This window comes from Catharus ustulatus, chromosome 1 (genome assembly GCF_009819885.2).
Source record: "Catharus ustulatus isolate bCatUst1 chromosome 1, bCatUst1.pri.v2, whole genome shotgun sequence".
NCBI classification, from domain to species: Eukaryota; Metazoa; Chordata; class Aves; order Passeriformes; family Turdidae; genus Catharus; species Catharus ustulatus.
Window position 1 is genome coordinate 14,585,411 of NC_046221.1, and position 18,118 is coordinate 14,603,528.

At 40.2% G+C, this 18,118-nt stretch overlaps 1 protein-coding gene across 4 annotated transcripts in view; it reads left to right on the forward strand.

The window, feature by feature from the left end:
- The window catches only part of NRP1 (neuropilin 1), a 112,858-nt gene extending 95,447 nt beyond the window's left edge, over positions 1–17,411 (forward strand). For 2 of the 4 annotated variants that reach the window (XM_042779370.1, XM_042779371.1), the window contains exons 14-18: positions 6,111–6,242; positions 9,993–10,267; positions 10,747–10,840; positions 12,408–12,467; positions 13,655–17,411. In XM_042779370.1, coding sequence (XP_042635304.1) covers positions 6,111–6,242; positions 9,993–10,267; positions 10,747–10,840; positions 12,408–12,467; positions 13,655–13,944 — 851 coding nt within the window. In that variant the 3' untranslated portion in view covers positions 13,945–17,411. The remainder of the gene's footprint in view (positions 1–6,110; positions 6,243–9,992; positions 10,268–10,746; positions 10,841–12,407; positions 12,468–13,654) is intronic. The other 2 variants (XM_033061702.2, XM_042779372.1) reach the window with 1 other exon arrangement.
- Positions 17,412–18,118: the final 707 nt, after the last annotated feature.

Genomic DNA, 18,118 nt, shown 5'->3' on the forward strand with positions numbered 1-18,118 from the left:
CAATGCTTTTACTCTGCTCAGAATTTGTCTCCAGGGTCACCCAGCTGGCTAAGTCAGCATACACTATTTTTACCTCTGCCCTGCTTTATGAGCAGAGGTGGATCATGGAGCTCCAGTGCAATCAGAAACACAACAGTGAGTCAGTCACTGCCAGTCCCCCTTGTGGGGACACCTCTCCACCCTCCTCTTCACAGTCAGCGCTGCTGAAGGGCTGGACTGCTGCTGGCTCACAGTTCTGCAAAGCGGCTGGGGATGCAGAGGAAGAAAAGATTCTGTGCTGTGGATTTACAGCAAAGCATTTTAATTTTTATGCCTGAATTTGTCTGTTAGGTTTCTGTTTTGATGACATTAAGGATTTTTTAAACGATCTTCTTGCATTTAAACAAATTGTAGCTGTAGGAGGTGCCTCTGTGCGGTGCAGTTTCGGTCCCTCCTGAGCAGTGCCAGCTGCTTGGCAGGCTCTGTTTAATCCCCTTGGCTTGGGCGGGGCTCTCCAGTAACAGACTGACTGCTCCTACCAGACATTAAGATATCCTCATTTTCTCTCCTTACTTCCCTCCTGCACCACCTTTGCTTACGCCGTGATGTGCCAAGTTTTTTCTCTGTTAAAAGAGTTTCTGAGGCTCTGTTCAGAGCATGCCAGTGTTACTTCCCGGCATTGTGCTGGTAGGAACTGTTTCCTTCCGGGGAATGAGGGATGAGTTCACATCCCAAACTGCAGGCTCCCACATGGCAGCACATTACAAAGATCGTAGATAGAGATCAGCCAGACGCTAATAAATAAGAATAAGGTTTCCAGAATTTCCAGTTTAAGACATAAAGTTTTCCAGCTGCCTCATAATCGCTCACTGAAAACCAGCCAAAAATTCCCAAAAAGGGGCAGACAGGATTTTCTCTCAGCATGGGGAAACCCCTCCTGGCATGGAGGTGGTAAAAACATTTCCTTCTGCCGAAAGGACATGGCTGGACCCGAGTGCCAGTGAAGCACACGGAGCAGGGCCAGGAGTGAGTCTGCTCTGTCAGCCACAAATAACGTGGTTTAAACTGCCCTTGAAGTTCCAGGGCTGCTTGGGGGCCCCTGGCCCTCTGCTGCCTTAGGATAAGTGCACTCCTTCTGCTCTTCTCAAGCTGAACAAGGTAGGAATTTAACACATCAAAGACTGAGCCTTCAGCTTTGGCCTTAATTCCCTTTAAGGCCTGGTTTACCTTAAGACGTTAATGCACCATGAGGTAAATGATGAGCTCCAAGCCAAGGAGCTGCTCCAGATCAGTTTGCAGGCTCCAGGGGTGACCCTGCATGGTGCCAGTGGTGGCCACAGCAGCTTGTGCCACAGTGGCTGGGGACAGAACTGTCCAGCCCTCCCAGCAGCCGCACCTGCCATGGCACAGGTACTCTGAAATAGGTGCCAGTACTGCTGTCCTACTGCCTGCATTCCAGCCTGCAAATATCCCTAATCTTGTTATCCCAGACTAACATGCTTGTGTGTGTGAAAGCCTGAGATTATCCTATTCCAACCAGCTTTCATACACTATGGAAACAGTTAAGAGCAAATAGCTGGAAAGCCTCCATGTATAAACAAGCTGTTCCATCAAGGAGTCCTTTACAGTTCATTTCAAGGGGACTGAATTGAAAGAAAATAAAAAAGAATCATTTTTTCAAACTGCAAAAAATGTTTAAAGGTTTGGGTTTGTTTTTTTTTTAAGAGAGGCTCTACTTTCCTCCTCAAACTTAAAGGATACCTTTTACAAATCCATCTGTCAAGGTAAATACCTCAGTCCTCAGCCCTAAGACTTTCTAACATGTAGTCTTTTTGAGCACATCTTTTTCAGTTCTGAAGGACTATTTGAAATGCTTGTCTCTTGGCTATTTACATACAGAGAAAGCTGTTCATTTACATTACGTGCTCTCAGTGTGTAATCCGAGTCCTTCATAAAGCAGACTGCTCTGAGAGGTACCTTGTTTTTCATACATATAATAGCTGTTTCAGAAAACTATAACTAAAAAAACCTGAAGTTAAAATCTCTGCTAAGAAATAATTTAAAGGTAGAATAGATCTGATTCTCATGCATGCTGGAGCAACTTTGTATCAGTAAAGGGATGTTAAGGCTGTTAAATTATCATTTACTATCATTTAAGATTATCCTGTGATGCCAGCATTAATGGTATAAAAAGGTGTGAAATGCAAATATGAATCAGACCAAATATACTACTTTGAAGTGGTCCAGATTATGTTTATAATTTCCTATTTTAATGTTGATTTACCCTTTGGCAAGAGCATCTTAGAGAGCACTTTCATATCATCTTTAATGCCATCATGCTTCTTCTTGCCTCTTGTTGGAGGAGTTATAAAAATATGTCAAAGTCTGTGGGCCACGAAAGATTAATGGACTCACAAGAAACTCACTCAACTAGATTTTCAAATTACTTTCTTGTTCATGTGCAGTAATGGTCCCAGCTGTGAGCAAGATGTGGTCAAAAAGTACAGCTGTTGGTTATTCTTTGAGAGGATAAATCTGTTTTAATTCAGTATCACGTACCCTACATTTTGAAAAAGGCATATGGGATTTCGTCACACCTCCCTCTCAGATTCTCATCTGAGCTGCTGCTATTTGATTACATAATAGCTGGTTTTCTTTGTCCTCTCCATACACACAAACCCAGAGATCAATCACCTATTGGCAGGAGAATTATCCTAGCATGGGAATGGGCCAGCACTGCAGAGGGAGCCCAACAATTGCTACTCGTCCCTAGTTTCCTTCCTTCCACCAGAGCTGCCAAGCCGTAGTGCAAGGACAAAGAAGAGGACAGATTGCCTTAGCTTGCTGTGAGCTACTGTATCAGCCCCCTGGGACCTTTAATAGAAGGGCTGAACTAGTCTGTCTTTTCTAGGGCAAATCCATTGTCCATACTGAACCATAATGAACCTATCCTGATGCTACAAGTGTCCATTATTAATTGGCTAGCAGACCTATTTTTCCGTTTTTTATGGGTCCCTGGGAGAAGTACTGGAAGAGACATAAGAATAGGCAATAAGAAATGGCATGTTTAAGAAGCTCATAAAATAAGAGCACTCTGAAATGCCTTGCCTTTGACCTTCAATCCCATTGCTGTGATTGTCTAAGGAATATAGTAACACAATAACTTTTAAGAAAACAATGGGAACCTAGCAAGAAACAGCTAACTGTGTGCAGGTTACTGGTCAAATTCTCCTCAGTTTCAGTGGACTCTACTTCTGCGTGGAAAACAAGTTCATTTTTATGCTACACCATGCTGTCTCTGAGTCTGAAGCCAAGGAACACAGGCATGGCCAAAGCATATCAGACTTAGGCTCTCTGCCAATTTCCTGGACTATATATTTCAAATGAAAGTGTAAGAAAGTATTTATTAGATGGAGCTGTGAAATTTAGCTGGTTTGAAACTCTCCTTCTGATCCCAGTGTTCAGAACTGTCATCAGAGCATGAAGTAAAAGGCTTTTGTCACTTCCTGCACTTTAGAATTAACAATTAAATTCTGGATGTTTTCCTTGTCAGTGTCCAGTTCTCTTTGAATTGTGGTCAATCTTAGCAGCATTCAAGGGAGCAAGCACCACTCACATCATATGAGAATTTTTTCCTTTGACCCACACTGAACTTCACTGGTTATCTCACTTTACTTAGGCTGTGAAACGGAGAAACCAGAATATTGTTCTGTTCTAAGTCTCTGGATTCATCACTCATTTACATACTTCTCCTATGTATTCTGCTATTTATTTTTATTCAGAGTTGAACAATACCAGTCCTGTCTTTGTGCTACGTGCTCATTTATGCTGTGTGGTATCTTCAGATGGATGTGATCTATCTACCACTGTTCTCCTTTCTTGTGATTTGAATACCACCCAGGCTATCACTACTTCACGTGATATAATCCTTTGGGATTAATAAGATTAATTTTGTTCTACATTTTCTAAAACCTTTCCTAAAGTTCTGCCTCATGGCTCTGATGTCAAAGCCATGCAATATAGCTCTCCCTAGGCCTCCTTGACAATGGAAGGCTATTTTTCACAATCTTAAACTCTTTAATTCATTGCAATGTCACTCTGTTTCTTTTAAAATCCCCCTTGATTTTCAGATGTCCCCTTTTGGGCAAGATGTCTTTGATCAGGGCCCCATTGTCTAGAAAAAAATACCTCATATATTGAAGAAAGAGACATAATGGATTGCCTTTCTGCAGTCATGTGTGCATCGACTGAGATCTGCTTCTTCAATATTTTGAGCCCAAAGAGAGATTATTCACCACAATCTGCTTTTTTCCTAGAAAGGGCTAGGGTGCTCCAGGAAACATCTTTCCTCCACATTGAAGTCCTGTGCCAGATATTATCTGTTGAATTCATTTGTTCCCAACTAGGATGCTGCATTCGTGACAGTGTGGAGTAGACCCCTCTGGAGGCCAGCAGGAGAGAGGGGGGAGGCAGACGGGATGGGGAGGATGAAAGAAAGGAGTGAAGAATGAGGGCTCAGTGCAGAGAGACATCACAGCACAGCCGAGCCACTGACAGAGCAGAGGGGCAGGAGCTGCCACAGGCTCAGATATCTCTGCTGACAGAATGAAATTTTCTAGGGGCCAGCAGGGAGAGGGCACGGTGGCCACAATGCAGGAATCCAGTGAGTTGAGAAAAAACTGTGTCTGGGAGCAAGGGCCTGCCAAACAAGGACACAGCAGGCAAGGAGAGAATGATAGATGAACCCTTGTTATATCCATTCTGTCTCAACCTACTCACCTGAGGTTTTGTGTTGTTAAAATTATTATTCTAGTTTGCCTTCCATTAAAATCTGGGTTGTGAGTTCAAAAGCCTTACCAGTCTTCCCTTGCAGCTCAGTATGTGGAGGAGGTTTTTGCCTCTTCAGACTGGAAGAGCTCCACTTCAAAGGTCTGGCCAACTGCAGGTCTCAACACACTTCCCATATTTCTAATTTTTTTCCCACAATAAGCAAGCACATTCTAAGGGTTGCATTATCTTTCCTGACTTTTTTTTGTTAATAATGGGCAAGAAACACAATTCTTCCCCCAGAGCTGATATTGATGGAAGCACAGAGTCCTTTGTTCTTAGTTCATACTTGCACAAAGCATTTCATTAAAGTAAACCTAAGTTATTTCTTTAATAAGGCGTGAGTCATGCCTGAGAAAATACTCCAAGATTTGGTCACATTGCTGTTGGGAGGGTGTTGCTCTGCTGGGAGTTGTCACTCCTCAAGGTGAGATAAAAGTTCATACCAATGGGCTAGGAACTAAATGCTCAGAAGATTTCAGACTGCTTCTGAAAATAAGAAATGCAAAGGATTTATATGCTATCTTTGTATAATCTTTCCATTGAAATTCTGAGTTCTATTGAAGAAAATAAGTTACTATGTATTAAACCTTTGGGCAGAATTGAAAAGAAGCTTGAAAACAAGATATGATCTCATCCTGACCATAATACCAGACTTCCCTTATTTTACGCAGAGCTTGTTTTGAAGCTTATTTTGAGTTCATTTGGCAATCAGCCACATTTGTCCCTTTTCCCTCTCAATTTGTCCATTTCAATGCTGCCATCTTGTGGGCCTGCTTATCTGTCTGGAAGATGCTGAAAAAAAGTTCCTTATTGAAGCCAAGGACTGTAGACTTCACCAGAAATCCTTTCCTGCCAAGGACATTCCATTAATGTTTCTGGTTGTTCTTATTTTTGTCCAAATCTCGTTGTGAGTTGCAAATTGTGGCACCATTGTGGTGCAGAGATACTGACAACCAGAAAATACATCTGATAATAAGCCAGAGTTTTCTTTATGAGTCTTATATGCTGCAACACAGTTATCAGAAAATGAGGGAAAATTAGAAGAATTAATCTAACCACAGGAAAAAAACCCAAACCATAACATGGGTCATAAAGAGACAAGAAGCAACCACATCTTTTAGAAAAAATAGTGATTTTTTCATCTGTTTCCCAGAAGGGCTATTCTTGCTATGGCTTTTCAGAGTTTCAGGAAGGAATGGTTATGTTGATGGTCAAATGTATGCATGTATGTATTTGTTTTGAAGTACAAAATCCAAATTGTAATCACATTTTATTCCCTCTTTTCCATTTTTTTTTTGCAGAGCTGCTACTATACAACTGTGGCTTTGGCTGGGGATCCCAAAAGACTTTGTGCCACTGGGAGCATGACAACCAGGTGGATTTAAGATGGGCAATCCTGACGAGCAAAACTGGGCCGATTCAAGACCACACAGGTAATCATGAGTTCATGATGTAGCTGTTTTACAAGGGATGAGATTGTTTTGTTCAATACCAACGTCTTCCAAAATCACAGGAGAGTGAATTATACCTAAAATAGATAAAGTAACAAAAACGGTTCTCTAGTAAACCTAATCCATTGTAGGCAATCACAATTGACTGCAATTGTCCCTTCTGTTGGGGGATAAAGATTGTTTCCTGACAGGAACTGAAGATATTCCCTTCCCCTGACTTGCCTTGGGTAATCATCACCTGGGGTAAAAAAAACATCTGAATGACCAAATATTTTACAAATATCTCTGACCAACTAATACAGTCAGTCAGTTAATGACCTCACACTATTCCTGTTTGTAGTTACAGGGACTACCCACCATAGAGAAGTACTGTATGTAAGAGAAACTTCCCAGATGAGTGTGTTGCCACGCCCCTCTCTGTTCCAGCAGGAGTTGGAGATTATAGCCATCTTCTGCTTACAAACAGTTTTTCAAGAAATATCACCCTGGGGAATTGATTGGTTTGTTTTGTAGTAACTAACTCATAGCTCAGCATAATTAGGCAATAAATTTGCTGCAGGCTAGTGGAGAAGGGAGGGCACTGTGTGACCTGCACAGCCTCTCACTTTATTGTTCTCGCTTGTATACGTGCAGATTAATCAAATGGGTTGAGATGAATCCCCCTTCCCACGTCTGCTACCCTTTGCTTAATGAGAATGACAAGGAAATTAGACAAAATTGGACTTTTTAAATTCTGAGACACTTTCAATTGAATCTTAAGACAAGTACAGTAGTTTCAGGGGAAAAAAAACTTGTAATACTTTGACTATAAATGGCATTGTACAAATAAATGGCATCAAATTAACTAAATGCAGTTAGCTGAAGTGAAGGCTGTAATGGTGGAAAAATTGATGTAGAGTAAAGTGAAATGGCTCAGTAGGATCTGACATTGAAAGGAGGTTAAAAGCTATGTTAGCCAGAGACTGACAAAATCTAAAAGGCATGCATAAGTAAAGCTCTAATTAAGACAATGAAGACAGAGTTCCTGACCTGGCACTGCAATAATATTCTGAAAATGAGAGCTATCTGCACTTTGCCATCAAGGATTATAGAGAGAGAACCTGTCTTCAATCAGGAGATGAAGAAATTATATTCTTCAAATGAGATTTTGTTGTTTCCACTGAGCATTGCTAGTACAGAAATCTTATTTGTTCCATGAGTTGTAGCTTTAGTAAATCTTACAGGCAGCCCCTTTTTCTTCTACTGCACTTTCAATGTTTTCCAAAATCTTCCTTGAACTCTTAAGAGTGCCTTCACCTGCCGGGTTTGCAATTCACCTGCCAGTGAGGTGGGTGTGAACACAGACCATGAGCAGTCTGAATGGCACTGATGTCCCAAACAAACCCACAGGCTCACAGCAAGGCCACCCTATGTGTTGGGAAAACCACAGTAAATAATTCCCAGGCGTATCTTTCTCTCAGACACATGTGTAAGGCTGAAAAAAATATACAGAAGTAATCTTCAACAGCAATTGCTTGAAGACGGCAGGATACACTGGATGTCACTTCAAATTGTATATCTTGTGATGAAATCTGGCCAGTGCTAGGTCTTCCAACTCAGACAGCCATACTAATGCTGAGATTATTTTCCTTTTTTTCTCCCCCTGGATTTCCCTATTACCATTCTTTGATGAGATTTGCACGTTGTGCTGCTCCACACAGAAGCAAAGTTAGAAAGAACATATAGACATAAGCATTCCTGTTTAAGAAGCTGGACAGGATGTTACTGCAGAAAGACAGAAAGAAAAAAGCCTGAATTTTTTTTTACAATTTAATATCATCTTCTCCTATAAAATTCTTCGACATGCATATTGAGCAGGATATCTCTACTGCTCACAGAAAGATCCAATTTAAAAAAAAAAAAAAACACAACAACAAACAACAACCTTGTGTCATGTTAGAAGAAATATGTTCCTTTCTTATTTATTAGGTCTAACCGCTTGGTTTAACCCACTCCTCTTCATTCCTTTCTCCCATCTCACTACTCTGTCCTTCTTATGCTTACCAGAGTAGCAATGCTCATCTTCCTGTCTTCATTAGTGCAGGACTACACCATTGCAATCCAGCAATTGTGCACTATTCTCAATTATACACTTTTTCACTTGAAATTCAAGGGTGTTATATATAGGCAAAGACTAATGCTGATAAAACACCACCCTTCCAAAACATGTTCTTTTGGCTCTTTTTACTTTGCTTTCTTTTAAGTGTTGGTATAAACAGTGATGTGTATACTTATTTTAGCAATGCTTGAGAAATAGTATTTATTATTATTACATTTATCCTTCTTACTCTCAATAGGATGATGTCAATAAATGTTGACTCCATCCTTCTGTGTGAGTGCATTGCACATACAATCTGTTCTTACACACATCAGGATGAACTTAGTGTTTTTCCACCATGACTCTCTGCAAAGACACTGTTCAAAAGCTGACTGTAATGGATGTGCAGCTGATGTAATTCAGAAGCACTTCTCTATAGTCAGTATCTTACTTAGCAGTTTTCTGTTACCAAACTAATCACACTCCCACATGCTTCTCTCTCAGCAAGATTAAGAAAGTAAGCTTCTAAGTTAAGGGTATTAGGTGTTCAGATTTCAGTGTGTATAAATCCATTATGCCCTTGAGAAAGTATCAGCTATAATCTTACTCTTTCAGGAAAGGGGTCACAAATATATGGAGCCCAATATATTGCTACAAAAATCAAGGGCATAACTCTTACACGATCTGTGACAATGCTCAACCTCTATTTGGGAACATTCTTTAAATCTTAGTTCCTGATCTCTGACCACGGCTGTTCAAAGCCATTTCACCCTTCAGCATTCTTCCATTCTAATCTTTCCCTTTGAGCACAGATTACTTCAAACAGAGATTTTTTTTTAATAGCTCTTTGCACAATTAACATAGAATGGGCCCCAGGGATTTCTCTTTAGCCTGCTGAACCAGGGCTGACTGTTTTCAGGAGGTGCACACTGACTAATGGAGCACATAATGCTGTCTCACCAAACATGCTTGTGCCTCCTTCCCTTAGCAAAAGCAAATGCCTTGTGTGTTTCATGTGGTAAGCATGTTGTTAGGGTTCACTCTTGGCACAAAGCATCCCAGTGAGCATCCGAGGACATGGCCAGAAAAAAGTGTGGAATAACAGAAGTGCTTGGGTTGGACAGAACCTTTAAAGGTCATCTGGTCCAACCTCCCTGCAGTGACCAGGGACATCTTCAAACCTGACCTTGAATGTTTCTGGAGATGGGGTGTCTGCTTCCTCTCTAGACAACCTGTGTTGATGAATCACCATCCACCAAATTTCTTCCTTATATCTAGTCTGAATCTACTCTCTTTCATAAAACAATCACCCTTTAGGCTGTCACTGTGGGCCCTATTAAAAAGTTAGTCCTCATCTTTAAGTCCTCTTTAGTGGTTGAAAGGCTGCAATAAGGTCTCCCCAGAGCCTTCTCTTCTCCAGGCTGAGTAACCCTCATAGGAGAGTTACTCCAGCCTCTGATCAGCTTTGTGACCCTCTTCTTAAAGCATATCAGCTTTCCTAGACCTCCCAAACCAACACCCTCCAACTCTCTTGTTTGTGATGCTTGACCCATCAGCATGGAAAGAAACCAAAAGATCGGGGGTGGTCGGGGATTCTTATGTTAATGAGAAAATTAAAGCTGGTGGCTGTTCCTAACACAGTCCTTCTGTCACAGTAGGAGATGGCAATTTCCTTTACTCACAAGCTGATGAAAGCCAGAAAGGCAAAGTTGCCCGGCTGCTGAGCCCCGTGATTTACTCGCAGAACTCTGCCCACTGCATGACCTTCTGGTACCACATGGCCGGGGCCCACGTGGGCACCCTGAAGATCAAACTGCGCTACCAAAAGCCGGATGAGTACGACCAGGTGCTGTGGAGCCTGAGTGGGCACCAGGCAAACTACTGGAAGGAAGGGCGTGTTCTTCTGCACAAGTCTGTGAAACACTACCAGGTGAGCTTGGCTGTTCCTCGCTGCACCACCACGGCCAAGGCCAGCTGGCCATGTTTTATACACCGCGGTAAAAGGTGTGCTGAGGGATTTATGTGGACAATATTACACCTGCAGATGAGTTATGCTTGCTGTGACTAATAATAATGAAATATTTCATGGTATCTCAGACTACTGTGATACACACTTTCTTATCAGACACCAAATAAACACTTTATAAATCATTTATCATCAGTCACAAAACTGCCTCTGCCACAGTTTTGCTGATGTAAAAGGCTTTCATAAAGTCATGACAGTACATAACTTACATTTCCCTGTATAAGTTCATAAAGGCAGGCAATGCAGATTTTCAGGCCACAATCGAAGCACAAATGTGACATCATGGCAAGTGAAGATGTGTTTTAACAAGTAATTAAGAAATTCTGACTGCTGCAGTTGTGTGCTAACATGAAAACAATGTGAACGCTATCTTGTTTTTCCAGGTGGTTATTGAGGGAGAAATTGGAAAAGGAACTGGAGGAATTGCCGTGGATGATATTAAAATTGACAATCACATAGCACAAGAGGATTGCCGAAGTAAGTGCGACAAGCAAAACAGAGAATTCTCAAAACATTGTTTATTTTGTTTTGATAGCTGGTTTTATTTGTGAGAAAGGGATAGGTAATTATTAGCTATGTTTCCACTGAAAATATCCTGATTCAGCCCGTAACTTTATTCATAGTAAGTGCCACGGGTGTCACCTTGGTATGGCAGCAGAATTGGCATCCTACTGACATGGGTCACAGCACATTCACATTCTCACATCTCTCCCTGCATTTCATATTGCTGCCCTCTTTAAATTTCTCTGCTTTTCCTATTGCAGGACCCTGTTTTAACTAATGCACAAAATCCAATTTTATTTCTTCACCCTTTTTAGATCACTTACTACAAAGCCTTCTTAAATTTTTTTAAAGGACCATATCAAACCCTTACAGGGTAAGCAGGCAGGGTGAAAATGCCCCTGCTCTGTCTCTGCTGTCCTGTCGTTCTGAGTTTGCTGTGGCTCATTTGCTGTAGTCGTCAGCTCCCAGACATGTGGGACACAAAGCAACTTTAGGACATGGCCTTTCCCATATCTGAGCCAGGCTATTCCTGAGATGCTCTTTGAGCCCTTTTATTCCTGGCCAGTCTTGAGTTATTCCAGCCACTGTTGATCATGTGTACATTGCATACCGCACGTAATTTGGCAGCAGCAGTCCCAGATAAACACAAGCAACAGAACACTGTCCTTCATAGCAGAGATGAAGCAATTATTTTTATATTAAAGATGGAATAGAAATGAGAACTCTTAACATTTAGAAGATAAATTTATTCTGTGTGAGTTAACAATACAACTAAGAGCAATAGTAGAGGGTGTTCCTCACCTTTTGTAGCTAACATCCTTTTAAGGGTAGCATAACAATATTCAGCTACGTGGTAATTTCACAGCAGGATGAGGAAACTGTAAAATCTCTTTTTACCACATGGTACAGCCCCTGGAGTTCATCAAATACCACCAGAGGGGCAGCTGGCAGGAAAGGGAGGCAGGACACACTGCTTAGTCCTCCTGCAGTGTCCCCAGTGCCAAGAGAGGTGTTGAGACCACAGTGACTGTATTTAATTGACTCCAGCATGAGAAAGGAAAAGAACTTCTTTCCTACCTCCGTGTTTTGGTTGTTCAAACCAAATGTTGAGCAAAGATTTCTGCCTGAGGGAGCTAAACCCAAAAGCTCAGCCTGAAATCCAAACACAAGTGGTCTCACTGCAGTCAGTGAAACTATTCTTGTGATTAACTATGCCTATGCTGATGAAGTGTTATGGAATTGGGCTCCAAAATTGTAAATACAGTGAATGAGATGCTAATTCACCACACTGATTTCTCTTTCCCAGGCATGGAAAACCCCTGCTGATAAGTAAAACTGTGCCAAGACTGGGCGGAGAGGAGTTTTTTAATGTTTCTTTTTTTCTCCATTAATTTTCAGAGCCCATTATAATGAACAGCTCTGTCAAGCTGCCATAATGATGCTCTGACACAGGAAAATCTGCTATACCATTATTGCCAGCATGATAGTCAATCAGTGTTTGTAACCCTAATAATCAATGTCAATTCTTTTGCTTCATTAGAATCAACTGATGTCGAGAATGAAATAGATGAAGAAGAAGACCCAGAAAGTAATCAAACAGGTAAAAACTGTGTAATTTTTTTAAAGGAAATGAATTTTAATGTGTATTTTAATGTGAATTTTTGCATTCTATTTATTTATTTATAGATTTTTTCTCTAACTGCATATTGTATTAAGATGTTTTGATTTTTTCTGGATGAGAAGACTTACATTTATTTGAAGGTTGCAATAGTTTTATTCTTCCATGTCATGTGGACATATGCACTTTTTATTATTTGTACCTATCTCAAACATTTCAAATTTCATATGCCTAATTTGTTACATTATATTCACATACATGCAAGCACATTATAGCCCCTGAATATTTTGGCACCTAGAAGGCTTGTCCACTGCTGAAAAAAGCCCTATCATCATATCTTCCAATTTATGACTTGCACTGTGCCTCAGTAATTAGGCTCAAAATTCTTCAGGTTAAATGTTTCACAGACCTGGCTGAAAATGCCATTTTATGACCAGTCTAGCAAAGCATTATCATTTCCAATGATGATAACGGTAAATGGATCATTAAATGGATCATAATTGTCATATTGTTCCAATAATAAAATATACTTGCATTTTTTCAGGCAATGAGCTTAATTTTTTCTGTTACAGTCAACAGGATTGCTGTAATTGATTTCAGTGAAAGAGAGTGAGTTTGTCCAAAAAGACTTTTTGGCTTTTCCAGAAACAATTACAGGGTTTGTTGCTTTTGGATCATTTTCATAAACTAAAAAAATTGAGAGAAAACATTATGATACCCATGAATATTTTACACAAGAGGGCAGAGTGCTCTTCTGTGTCAGTTCTGCCACTATTTGCACTTCAAGATGCAATCGTAAAGTCATTGAAGTTGAAATAAAATGGCTGGCTATTCCCAACCAATGTGTAAGACTCTAACCTCTCACACTGAGCTGAGTAGGATTAACATTTTTGATCTATATACGGCACCATAGCAAAATATAGGCCTCATTATTCACTCCCAAGACTCCCATTTCATCCAAGAAGAGTCAGAGCAGCAGATTGGAGAACAATCTGGAAAAAATCCACAGCTATTTGGGCCATATTACAGTTTTCAGCTATTTATGACCACCTTAAGAAACTAGGTTTTTAAATACGTTAAAAATTTACATTAAAAAATTTCCAATTCATGAAACAAAGTTCAAACTAGGATCAGCTCTGAAAATTTTGCAATTCTTTATTCCATTTCAGGGTTTACACCTCCATACCGTAGAGGTGACGACTATGATGACAACATCTCCAGGAAGCCAGGCAATGTCCTGAAGACCCTAGATCCAATCCTCATTACCATCATAGCCATGAGTGCACTCGGGGTGCTTTTAGGAGCCATCTGTGGAGTTGTTCTGTACTGTGCCTGTTGGCACAATGGGATGTCAGAGAGGAACTTGTCTGCACTGGAGAACTATAACTTTGAACTGGTGGATGGCGTAAAACTGAAAAAAGATAAACTAAATACACAGAATTCATACTCGGAAGCATGAAGGCGTAAAGCAACTGGAGAAGTCAGAGAATCGGGATGGAAGGACATAGCTCGGTCGTGCTGGGGAACTGTTGATCTTTTACTGTACAGGCTGAAAAGTGCATTGATGACACTGAGCCAAGCTTTTCTCAGGAGCTTCAATGAGTGTGTAACCGATGAACATGGACAACAATCTGTGTTAACAACCTGAATCATGTACAGTCTGCTTTTTCTGTTGGTTTTATTTGAAATAATCGAATGCTGGTGTTGAGACCAAGTATGATTGACTTATAATTCATTTTGTCTTTCTTTCTCTCCCTCTCTTTTGTTTTCCGTTAATGGATAATTTTGTTTTTACTGTGCAAAATCCAAGATGCTGTCACAAAATGTATTCAGTGGGGTCCTTTGGATGGACATGCTGTCTGTAGCTCAGTGCCCAGAAAATATTGGAGTAACAGCAATTTAGTGGACTTCTGCACCTGTATTTGTGTATAATTGCTCGTGTTGTGCATAGGCAAAGAAGGGTTAGGATGTTTTTGAAAGTACTGCTGCATCAGTACCGATATAGCGTGTCAGCTCTGTTTACGAAGCAATACAGTCAAATTTTATTGATGTTTTTCAGTGTTGTACTAAATTTTGTGCTTGTGAACTCCATAAAAGAGTATGTGCCATCATCAGACACAACTGGTAACCAAGTGTACTGCCTAAAAACGAAACAAAAAAAGTCCTTGGCACTGGCTAGTGTATGTCCTCTCAAGTGCCTTTTTGTTTGTACTGCTTCTCATTGTGTTAACATTAACTACAGCTTCTCTGCAGTTACGCCCTTGTCTTTAATCATATTCTGATGGCTTACTGACTAAAAGAAAAGTATATTTTAGTGTAAGAAAACAGCCTCAGCCAAGGCAAGGGCTAATCAGATTTGACAACCTGGCTTGATTGTTCTGCTTTCTGTATTTCAACTTCATGTCTCTTGACCCTTTTGTATAAAGCTGCAATATCCCCTTTTATTGTTCTTTCATATAGAATGTATTTTCAAATGTAAAATCTCTCTCCCTTCCTTTTCTCTTTCTCTCTCTCTTTGTCTCTCTGAGTAGGTTGCATAAGCATTTGCCATTGCCAAGGAAAGAAAACTTCAGCTTTAACTTGCTGGTAATGGCAAAGGATTTTATTAGAGTTTGTGTTAAAAAGTAAGGGAAAATTCTTAACTTTATCCTCCAAAGTCGAACTTTGGGTTTCTTCTTAACAGCATAAAGTGACAGTATCTTTTTTCCTGATGTCATGGAACATGTCTTTTATCCTGAGCAGCTTGCCTGTTAATTACACTGGGGAAAACGCTTCCCTTACAGAAAAGATTGCCTTTAAAACGAGAAACTTTCCTCCTCTTGCCCCTACCTGAACTCGAGTTCTGTTCTCTCAGTAACCATGTATTTTCATGCTAATCAATGCTAATTGGGCTTACCGGTGGGTACTGAGGGCAGAATGAAATCCCACAATGTATGTAGGGTATGTTCTTACCATCATGTTATATCCAATTGGCATTTCATACCAGGAGGTTTCTTTTTGACCACAAGTGCGGGCAGTGACCAATGCAGAGAACTGAGTACTCTAAGCTGTCAGAAAAATGTGATTGACAATGATGTGGCAATTTTTTAATATTTTAGGGCAAATACTATTGGTCAAATAATAGTCAACAGCCTATGCAGCTGGTCCAACAGGGTAAAAAGAAACAAGAGCGTGTTTCCCACAGAGGTCCATACAAGGCAGTGAGGGAGCAGAAGGGTCACTCCCCTCCTGCAGGTGCAAGGGGAGCCCCTGGGTTTCTGCTGTGACACAGCACAGCCATTACTGGGGGGCAGCTTCAACCTTCCCCAGGGTATCCACCAACCAGCAGAGAAGAACAGTGCAAGCGTGGGGAAAGGAACATCCTACCAAGTGCTGAACTCAACTTTTTCCTCATTGAATTTCCTGAGTAGAGTCAGGGAAGTGATTGGGACTTTCTGAGTTACTCTTTTCCAAAATTGCTTTTGTAGAAGAGCAATGAAATATCCTGTCCAGGGCTAGGATTAAAGAAGGGCTAATTCAGCCTTGAATTACTTGGAGCAACAGAATCCACCCCTATTTATACACCAAATGTTTTGAAGTATGAACTATACTATAGTATGAATTATAAAATAAAAAAATAGGTAGAAAATCCACCAGTAACCCAGAAATTGAAGAAAAATTAGGGAGACAGTAGATGAAAATGAGGTTTGAAGTTGAAAATCTTTTAAAGGAAGACCCAACAGAAAAAAAAAATGGACAGTTGCTACTTCAGAGGGGTCCTAAAGGCAATGACTATGAGGAAAACCCAAACACCCATTTCAGGTCATCAAACCTGAGATTAATGGAAGAACTACCTCCCCAGCCTCTCAAACTTGGGTCCTCCAAAAGGTGAGACAGTGCACCTAAGGCCTGAAAGTTTTGCCTAAAAGTTAGTCCATGAGATGTCCCAAGCAACAGACTCACTTTGTCAGAAGTAGAAATTTTCATTGGTGTCTAACACTGTAATTTGACCACAATGGCATTGCAGCAGCCAGTTAATTAACCCAAAGAAGAAAAGGATTTTTCAAAACTATTTTCAGCACACCACCACTGTGTGAGCCAGGAATTAAGGGTCTTTTCTCCTTAGCTGAAAAAACTTTTAGTCCAGTAACTTGACTAAGAGTGACATGCTTATATTGCCTTGAAGAGAAAATCCCATTGGGGAGCCCAAGCCCAAAACCTTTTGAAATATTCCCACTGATTTCAATAGATTCCAGACCAGCTCTGGGTCTTGATCTATTTGAACAGAAAAGCTGGTAGTTGGTGGGTTTTTCCTTCTTTTAACATACTGAGAATAGCGAACATAAAAAAAAAATTATCTCCTTTGTGGTCTTCAGACATTACTATGATAATGAGGATCTAGCACTGAAGATTTGATTTCTCTGAAGGTAATAGAATTAAAGTTGCCCTTCAATAAAGGAAAAATGATACTGCAACTTTACATTGAAAAGTATCTTGCACTGATAAATATATTTAAAAGAATTATATGTTTATAAAGTTATTAATTTGTAAAGGCAGTGTTACAAAATGTTCAGTTTATATTGTTTTAGATTGTTTCATAATTTTTAAAGTGTAAAATAACATATTTTTTTCTTTATTGAAAAACTATAAAAATCTTCTGTAGTAAAATGATTTCATTTTACTGGTATATTATTGCTTCATGTTTTGTACCATCATAAAACTTTGTGCAAATTTTTTTTACAGAAATTTTTATTTTCTATGACAATATGACACTTGTAAATTGTTGTTTCAAAATGAACAGCGAAGCCTTAACTTTAAATGACATTTGTATTCTCAGACACTGAGTAGCATAAAAAAAACCACATAGAACTGAACTGTAACTTAAATTTCCAAACTATGACTACTACATTCCAAAGAAACAGTTGAATTAAACATTTTCATAAAATATCCCATAGCTGATGTATTTTATTATACTAAAATGGATTGGTATTATTAAATGGATGGTTTTATTTAGCATCTTGCAACAAGCACAGTGTTTCAATCACAATTATATTTGTTAGTAAGCAGCTCCAACAGACACCCTGGTGGGTTTGTTCATTGTTTAGGACAGAAGCATTCACCTTTGCCTGTCCCATTTTCTTCCCTTGCTGGAATACACTCCCATAACAGCTATGCTGTTTGCTTTTAGCCAAACTGCGGGGATTTAAGAGGACAAATTTGCCACCACTGCCCCTTGCCAAGGGCTGCCCCTGTGCAGGTTACACCCCCCTTGGGGAGGGGTGAGATTTACTGCCAAGTGCTGCCCATTTTTGATGTGTTCCTGCACTAAGTCTCTGCTCCTGTGGTGAGGTTTGCACTGATAAGCTCCCTGCAAATTTCCAGGGGAGTCATCAGGACTTACCCAACCATGGCCAAGTTTCCCAAGGGAGAGCACAAGTTGATGATGGGAGCAAATGCAGCAGGGTAGGCTCTTGGGCCTGGTTTGGTATCAGCTGGGTGCTGAACTCACCTGTGGAACACATGGTCATATGCACAGAGACCTTGAGGAAGCTTGCATCCAGATCAGAACCTTTAGATTTAACATTTGCTGCTTTATGCAGTAATTACCTGTTTTGTTTCCTTTTAATGCTCAGCACTCTGCACATTAAATTCTG